The sequence below is a fragment of the Homarus americanus genome, unplaced genomic scaffold (assembly GCF_018991925.1).
Source record: "Homarus americanus isolate GMGI-L3 unplaced genomic scaffold, GMGI_Hamer_2.0 scaffold17515, whole genome shotgun sequence".
NCBI lineage: Eukaryota > Metazoa > Arthropoda > Malacostraca > Decapoda > Nephropidae > Homarus > Homarus americanus.
Window position 1 is genome coordinate 282,501 of NW_024733365.1, and position 10,000 is coordinate 292,500.

General features: G+C 38.1%; 1 protein-coding gene across 1 annotated transcript in view; it reads left to right on the forward strand.

Moving 5' to 3' along the window:
- The window catches only part of LOC121869782 (carbonic anhydrase-related protein 10-like), a 165,154-nt gene that overhangs the window by 121,794 nt on the left and 33,360 nt on the right, over positions 1–10,000 (forward strand). The window contains exon 3 of the mRNA XM_042371343.1: positions 1,124–1,260. Within this exon, the coding sequence (XP_042227277.1) occupies positions 1,124–1,260 (137 nt within the window). The remainder of the gene's footprint in view (positions 1–1,123; positions 1,261–10,000) is intronic.

The following is a 10,000-nucleotide window of genomic DNA, read 5'->3' on the forward strand; positions in this document are numbered from 1 at the left end:
AGTTGAGATTCTCGCCTTTGATTATCGAAAACTCATACATTTAAGTATTCCCTTTAAACATTAGTGACTTAAAGATAGTGACAAAATAACTTCCAAATTATACTAAGACTCGTAATTACACGGGTTCTATTGTACTGGACCTGGGAGGGGGGGTCAGGTTTATGTTCTTGTTGATAATATGAACTTATGAAGGTCATGACTGTGTGTGTATGGTGGCAGCGTAACTTTAGCCAATTAATTAAGGTCTTTAAGCGAGTATTCTAGATTAATATATACATTAGTCATCAGCAATTAGGACAGATACATATCTTTGGTTTGGTTAGGTTAGGTTAGGTTAGGTTAGGTTCTGTCCGTTTTTAGAAATTTCTGAAGAAACTCCAGTTGTTATTCTTAATTGGTCGTAACTACGTACCTTGTATTAATAATTGACTCTAATGATATACACATTCAGTTGTTCCAATTATTAGTAATTTATATTAAAGTACTTATGATTATTATTTGCCATTTACACACAAAGTTGTATTTCCTCTTAATTATTGGTCATTAAGTATAATCAAATACTTGTAAATAGACTCTTTTCAGTTTACTTTCGTCATTGCTTTGTTAAAGTTAAAAATGTCTCCAGTAAATGTAATTATCACGTTATATGATTCTCTCAGGAACATTTTCACCGTTCTAGTGATCATTAAATATTAAGTTCTTCTCCTGGTTCATTTAGACTCCCTCAAGAACGTAGGAATTGCCTTTTATACGCATGCTAGGATTCTTTAACCCTTTGAGTCCTGGAGGGTTACATCATCGTCATCAAAGAGTTAAGCCATCATCTTCAAAGGGTAAAAAAGAAAAAATCGTTCTCAAAGGTCAAACAATCGTCCCCAAAGGGGTTAGATCATCGTCCTCAAAGGGTTAAACTATTTTCCTTAAAGGGTTAAACCAATGTCCTCAAAGGGTTAAGGAACTAATCTTATTTGTCTCTTGGCTTACGTTCGGAACCCCTCAGAATTTTTCATTCATCTCAGAGAAATTGTCTTTCTTCTTGTTTTCCTCCACAAATCTGAATTATATCAGGAATTTTACAACCTCTACAGTAAACATTGTAACCCTTGGGTCTTCTCCCCTGCAGGTCCAGAGTTTTGGGGTCTCATTAACCCCAACTGGAATATGTGTGAGAGAGGTCGTCGGCAGTCGCCCATCAACATAGAGCCGGACAAACTAGTGTATGACCCTCACTTGAGACACATACACATCGACAAGCACAAGGTGAGTCAACATGTATACCTGACCACGATTCTTAAGGATTCATATTTGTAATTTTCTTCCCTAATTAATATGCACAAGTGCGAGAAATAATGTATTCTGTAAATTACGAAACAAGTTTGTTGGTTCAAAATATTATCGAATTTGGACACTGAGAATTTTTACCGATGCCACTTGGGTTTTCTCATTCCTATTCAAGAGAAGTTTTAAGATTCTATCAGGGAGAGAACACCACCCGTGATGTTTTGTGTGTGTGTGCGCGCGCTTCCCTAAATCCCCCCCTCATTCTCCGTTATACCCTCTTTTATATTTTTACCTTCCTATCCTCCCTTTCCTTCTATTCTTATGTCTGAGAACACACACACACACACACACACACACACACACACACTGACGTCAGAGAAATATAGTCATTCATCAATCACCAAACACGATGCTTTTTTGTGTGTGTGTGTGTCGCTGTTGTGTGAGTGTATGGTGATAGTGGTGACGGGGGCGTGATTATCTTCCTCCCTTCCTATTCACCAAGTCCTACACACACTACTCACTACGCTGCCTTTGCCATTCCACCTCTATGACAGCAGGAGGGAACGAGTTTGGGGTCGTGTAAGGCGGCAGTAATCAACCCTGGCAGGGGAGTGGGCGAGGTCTTATGGCTGATAGGAGGACTGGCTTTCACTCTGGCTAACAGGCGGACAGATCCTTCTAAAGAACTATGAATCCCTCCAACCTCCGCCAATATGACCCTTTAGTTTACTGGTAAATGGTGAAAAGTGACTGAGTGGTCGGGGGAAAAAGATACCTGACTTGGTAGTATTGACTAGTGTTATACTGTGCCATGTTAGGATATATGTGTTAGGGGGGTTTTGGTACAGACGTCACAGGTCTATATCAATGTGTTAGACGTTGTTGTTTATCACTCCCTCGTTTAGTGGTGATGTTGATGGTTGTGGTAGTGGTAGTGGTTGTGGTGGTTGTTGTAATAGTGGTAGTGATATGTGATAATGGTAGTGATAGTGGTGGTGATGATGATGATAGTGGTAGTGATAGTGATAATGGTACTGGTGGTGATAGTGGTATTGATAGAGGTGGTGGTAGTATTGGTGGTTGTGGTGATGTTGTTTGTTGTGGAGATAGGTTCATAAGGAGACCCACGTGGATCTTATTATATATACTGTCAGTCATCTCCCTTGTTCTGGCCTTTGTGGTTTACCAGACTTACTTGTGTTCTGGTTATGTGTCAGAGAGCTTAAACTAACGTATTATTGTGGCATCTGACTGTGAGAGCTGAATTACAGAATACAAACTAAATTGATCAAATGAATGAAAACAAACTTAGTGTGTGTGTGTGTATATATATATATATATATATATATATATATATATATATATATATATATATATATATATATATATATACAGGTATATATTAAAAGAACACCACTCACAGACCCCATTATGGACGGCCCTAACACAGACGCTGTAAGCCCCTTACCGAGGTACCACACACCAGACTGTAGGCGGCAGAGTATTTTTTCAGTGTTGGGGTTGGCGTATATACGCCTCGCCGCCTGACGATCATTCATCCAGCTCAGTGACAACATTCTTGAGAGTGAGTCTCCCTTAATGTTGATAAATGGCGCATTTTAGATTTTCACTGTCGTTAAGATTCATCAAGATTTACATAATCTATTTCGTATGATAGCGGTGCCCAGCGATAATTTATTCTGGCATAATTCACAACTCACAAACTCCGTTAATGCTGATAAACAACATCGCCCAAGCTGTAGTCTCGACAAAAAACAATTCGAGTCCAGTAAATCAGTGGAAGATGTCCTAGAGATGGTGTAGCACATGGTGAACTAATCTACACTCTTACCAACTACCCAGAACAGTGTATCACTTCTACTGTCCCTATTATCAATAATATAAAGACAAAGTTCATAATGCTCAAGTATTGTATAATTAAATCAGTTCATACGATCACTCTATTGTATTACTGAACCAAACCTTTCATGTTAACTTTTAACTAAAGAACTTTTATGTTACGTTATAAACATTAAGCAGAATATAATAGAGAGTTGAGACTGGGGAGAGAGATTATGTATTATAACACCTACGATTATAAAAGGTAAAGACTACATTTTTATTTCTAATCCTTCAGGTGAATTATAACTGAAATATGTTTTACTACACAAGCGTCAGTGTTTATAATCAATATTAATAATCTGCTGTACTATATCAATTTATAAAGTGACCTATACTTAGTTCTTGTAAGAAATTCACAACTGTGGAGTAAACCATTAAAAATAATAAACATACATATACATTATTTATATATTGTTTAAGATTAATATTTACTTGTTTACTTAATGTTTATATATGAAGGTTATAAAAAGAGCCCGGATTAGTTAATACTCTGAATAGCTAAATCTCAGTGTCGTAACAATGTGAGGTAAAAGGTTAAGAAAATAATCCGTGAATATGAGAGAGTGAGAGTGGGAGCAGAGTCGTAATCATTATGTGTGGATTCCCTCGCCGCTGCAGGCTCGTGGTAAACACAAGAGCTTCAGGAGGCTATTATGTTGTTGGTAATAAGACACGTTAAGTGAAGACGAATGAGACTACACTGTTACGTCTTATGTTGTAGGAGAGAGAGAGAGAGAGAGAGAGAGAGAGAGAGAGAGAGAGAGAGAGAGAGAGAGAGTAAATACAGCAAGTAATCTTTGAACTTCCATTACCTTCTAAATTGGGGTCTACCCTACAGTTTGGATTCTATGTAGGTATACTAACCGTGACCCAAAATTCTCGTAAATATAAAATGCATAACAAATTCCTTCGTCAAATATACAGTATATTTAGAATCGTTTAATAAAGGAGTATAATTCACATACATATAAAGATTTTGATATAGTTATATATTATTTGAATATTTAGACAAAATTATATACAAATTAATCGAAATTTCGTATAAAATAATCGAGGTCCTATATAAAATAATCGAAATCCCACAAAATATAATCGAAATCCTACAAAATAATCAAAATCCACATAAAATAATCGAAATCCCAAATATATTAATGGATAACCCACAAGATAATCAAAATCCCACATACAATAATCGAACCCCATAAAAAAATACTGAATTTCACTATCATTAGAATATTAAGAACCTCCAACTTGCTAATGTTAAGTTATTGCACACTGATGTAGCTAATGTATCTTGTCTAAGCCAATTTATTACACTATTTAGAATTATCAATGATTATTAAGATTCTCACATCAGATTGTAAAAAGTCATTCGTTTTCTATCGATCTTCACTTCCCTTCATCATTATACCACAACTTAAACATCGCTCCACTTTCCTTCATCATTATACCACAACTTAAACATCGCTCCACTTTCCTTCATCATTATACCACAACTTAAACATCGCTCAACTTTCCTTCATCATTATACCACAACTTAAACATCGCTCCACTTTCCTTCATCATTATACCACAACTTAAACATCCTTTTTCCTATCATTATACCACAACAAATCATCACTCGCTCCACTTTCCTTCATCATTATACCACAACTTAAACATCGCTCCACTTTCCTTCATCATTATACCACAACTTAAACATCGCTCAACTTTCCTTCATCATTATACCACAACTTAAACATCGCTCCACTTTCCTTCATCATTATACCACAACTTAAACATCGCTTCACTTCAAATCAGTGACATGAAACACGCAGGGTAATATTAACACCGCGAGATGCATTTAATGTTTACTTCTGTTTTCAGAGGATTTTTTTTGTTTGCTGCATCTATATAGAGTATAATTTGTACTAAATATGAGGAAAATATGAGGAAAAGGTAATAAAGAATGATGGATGAATGGTTGGATGGAGAGAGAGAGAGAGAGAGAGAGAGAGAGAGAGAGCGCGCGCACGGAAACTGTCGACTGTGTAACACTAACTTACACTCAGTCTCGTAAACGCGTATCGACTGAAACTAAAATATCAATAAATTTCATTGCTAAACAAATAATTAGTTTCACTAGCTGGTATATTACACAACTGTTCATAACCAAGATGATAAAGATTCAACACATTCATGAAACTATTTTTTTTCTACAATGATTTGACACATTTGAGAAATTAAGTATAATACTAAGGAAAGTGTAAATTTTCGTCTTATATTCAGAATTTAGAATCGATTTCATACCTTAAAATACCTAAATTAACGATAACTTATGAAAAATATTTCGTTGATTCTGATCTTCGATATCTGGGAGTCACTGGCAAGAAGACCTTAAGTGGTAGTCTATCCGTCCGTGGTTCAGCCCAGGTCGAGTAATTCCACGCTGCCTGCTAATTGAGAAAGTTTTTTTGCCCACGGACAACTCTCTCTCTCACTCAACTGATTCTTTACACCAACCCCGAGGCATTTATTTGTTTCCACAGGGGCATGAGTACCTACCGACCTTAATTAGGCTCGTGCGACTTGAAAAGATGGAAAAGATAAATTCGTATTCGTCTTTGTCTTCAGGAAACTCTGGGAGCGAGATGTTGTGGCGCTTCGTGTTATTAACTGTCACTCTCTTACAAGGTAAACAGAAACACACACACACACACACACACACACACACACGCGCACACACACACACACACACACACACACACACACACACACACACACACACGCACACACACACACGCACACACACAGAATTACGTCAAGAATGGTGAAGTAGCAGTGTAACTTTAGTCTTCACTTCTCTTTGTTTTTTCTTCTTGCTTTCATTCATTTTACCAAGAAAGAAGTGAGGTTACTCGTCGTTCGGTTCTTTCCCTTTGGATTATTGCAGCTCAGGACTCGCAGCTTCCATAGACGATTTTGTGTTCAAGTACGTTGTATTTTTCAGCGTTATGCGCCCAAGGAGAGAGTCTCTCTCTCTCTCTCTCTCTCTCTCTCTCTCTCTCTCTCTCTCTCTCTCCTTCAAACTTATTCATCGTTACATTTTATCTCTCTTTTGTATCATCGTCATCTGATTCTTCTTTTTTTTCTTTCGTTAATCGTAATTCTATATTTTCCTTTGTGTTACACTCATGATTTTTTTTCTTCTTTCCTCTGTCATCTCCTTCCTTCCACCTCATTTTCCTACCGTGTCTTTGTCATCATCTTCCTTATATTTATTTTTAATTGTCTTCTTTCCTTCTACTTTTCATTTCCTTCCTTCCATCTTATCATCTTATTCCTTCTATATCTATCTCATCCTCTTCTTATACCATCTCCTTCCCAACTTATTCCTCTTTCTATCTCCTCATTTATCCATTTTCTCTCTCCCTTCACTTTATCTTCCAAAGGTTCAAATGAACTCTTGACTAATATGCAATTCAGATGACGAAGGCCCGGTAGAAGGATATCCCTAATTTGGCTGGCAGTTTTTTCGGGTTCCTCGTGTGTGTGTGTGGACGCACTAACAGCTGACTCATACCAACCCCCACCTCCCCCTTCCCGGCCCTCCACCCGCCCCCTACCCTGGTCCCCCACCTCAGTCCCCACCCGCCCCCTACCCCGACCCCCCCACCTCAGCCCCCACCCCGGTCCACTCCCTTGGTGGTTTTCTAGGGAGGATGATGATGATGACCTGGCATATCATTACCAGAAGGATGCCGTGAACCTGAAGGATTGATTCTACGACTTGAAGGATAATACTTATGACCTGAAGACCTGCCTGAAGAATAACGTTGGTGATCTGTAGACTTGCTGCATCCTACTACCTGAATTATCTTATGCCTTGAAGGATCCTGCGATCTGAAGGATGATATCATCTACACTGTAGGATTCTTCAGACCATAATTAGAAGGATATCTCGACCTGTTTGTCCGCATGACCTTAAGAGTGAAACTAATTGAAAGATGACATGAAGGACAACTCGACCTTGGAGAATGACACAACCTTGAAGGATGATTCAACCTTGAAGGATGACATAAACCAAAGGATGACACACCCTGGATGATAAACCAGGAACATCATCCATCGCCCTGTACATTCGGTCAAATACCATCCTAACATTACCCTTTGTGCACTGTCATTGACCAGCCAATTGAAGCCTTTTAACGATCTAATAATGGCGTAATGACGTAGTTAGAGGATTATAAACGCTAATAGATTGGATGATTGGATGCGTTTGATAGCTGTAATAATCGTAAAAACCCTTTAATCTTGGCATCGGGAGGACGTGAAATTATCCCCAGGCGATGACGTAACCATCCCGCATCTTACATCTCTCTCTCTCTCTCTCTCTCTCTCTCTCTCTCTCTCTCTCTCTCTCTCAAGTGATGCAGAAAATTAAAGAGAAGGAAATATAAAAACGGATAGAGAAAAAGAAAGGCTGAGAGAAAAAGAGAAAGTGAAGGAATGACAGAGAGAAGGAAAATAGATGCTAGAGTGAGATAGATAGATTGATAGATAGATAGATAGATCCATCGATCGATCGATGGATGGAGATATATATATATATATATATATATATATATATATATATATATATATATATATATATATATATATATATATATATATATATATATATATATATATATATATATATATATATATATATATATATATATATATATATATATATATATATATATATATATATATATATATATATATATATATATAGAGAGAGAGAGAGAGAGAGAGAGAGATAATGAAGTGCCAGGAAGGAAATTTCATAATTGGATACCAATTAATCACGATAATCTTTCTCTTTTTAATCTTGTCCTCCACCTCCTCTCCTCTCCTCTGCCTTGTCCCCTTTCCTCTCCTATCTTTCTACCCCTCCCCTATTCTCTCCTCTCTTATCTTCTTCATCTCCTTCCTTCCCTTCCCTCCCCTCTATCTTCCTCTCCCCTTCCCCTCCTCTTTTTTGTACAGACCTGAGCGGAAGGTTTTTAAAAAGAATAAACGATTAAAAAAATAATGAAAAATATTGTTCAAAACGCTGCCTTGTTTTGACAGCCTCCTCCTCCTCCCTCCCTCCTCCTCCCCTGTTAACCTCACCCTCACTCCCTCCCTCTCTCCTCCCCCACCCTCAGAAATATTTTCAATTTTGTGCCCTGGAATTTGTTTGTTAGATCACATCCGTTGGAGAGAGAGAGAAAAAAAAAAAAAGAGAGAGAGAGATAAAAGAGAATTGAGAAAGAAAGAACTCCCATTATTTCCCACCATAAGCCTAGTATTATAGTATCGCCCAAGGTCGTGGAGATACTCTGCCTGTTCAACCTATGCAGTCTGTTAGTTCTTCTCAACATATTGTGATTTTATTGATTAAATTTGGGGTTAAAATGAGAGAGAGAGAGAGAAAGAGAGAGAGAGAAAAAAAAAAAAAGAGAGAGAACGCCGTCACGGTGGTCTGGAGAAACTAATGTTTGAAGGAAAAGTTTGAGAAGTCTTGTGAAGTTGTGAGAGAAAATAATGAAGTCTCGTTACAGCGAACACCACCAATTAGACCGAGGCTGTCCTTCTCCTCATTTAATCGAAGGGAATTTGCATACTGGGGAGGTTGGGGAAGGAGAGGAGGAGGGGTGCGGAAAAAGGGGGAGGGGCAGGGCAGCTTTTGGTAGGAATTTTGTCTCGGTGTTCGGTTAGTCAGTGTAGCAGCGCCTCCTCCTCAGTATTGGTTTATTGGAAATATGTAAAAGTTGGAAACGAAAGAACGATATGTTTATGTTCTCTTGTAAACCAAAAGTACGTGGAAGTTGTTCATTCAAAACTTTCTCTCTCTCTCTCTCTTTCTTTTCTTGTTTTCTTTCTTATTTTCTCTCTCTTACTCTCTCACCTCATTCTCTCATAGTTCTCTCTTTTTCTCTCAATCCTCCCCTCTCTCTCTCTCCCAACCCCCACCCCTCTCTCTCCCAAACCCCCACCCCTCTCTCCACCCCTCTCTCCCAACCCCCACCTCCCCTCTCTCTCCCAAACCCCCACCGCCTCTCTCTCAAACCCCCCTCTCTCTCCAACCCCCACCTCCCTCTCTCCAAACCCCCACCGCCTCTCTCTCAAACCCCACCCTCTCTCTCTCACTCCCAACCTCCTCTCCCCAAACCCCACCCCTCTCTCTCTCTCTCCTAGTTTCTTATAAGTCTTCACGTCTGACCTAATCCTCCAGGTCTAATGTCACCCCTTAATTGAAATCGTGAACCGTGAGGGATAATCACGATGGATATATATACAGTATATATATCTGAGACTCTAAATTAAATTCCGCCTTGATAATTACTTTTGATTCTTTAATGTGTATCAACGGAACTCGAGGAATGAGTTTGTGTTAATATTCACTCGGTCTGGGATCTCTTGAGAGATGAGGAAGGTATATAATGAGATATATGACGTTTTAAGATGTAATTTAGGTGTGATTCGTGAGTGAGTCAGATGATCGGGTGTAGGTTTTATTTACCTGCTGGCTGTGTGATTCGCGATTCAGTGGTTTAATGGAAATTGGTATTGGACATATTGAGTAGAGTATATTATAATGGGTTTTAGGTTTATGGTACATACATACATACATACATACATACCATGTGTGTTTTAACTGATAGCTAGGATATTGATTTAGTGAACTAGTGGAGTTTTGTCAAAACATAAAGGAGATGTAATGTAAATATTTTGGTTTACTAATGTTTATAATAGATAGAAATAATATATATACATAAACCAGTAACCTACAGCATTTATTCAG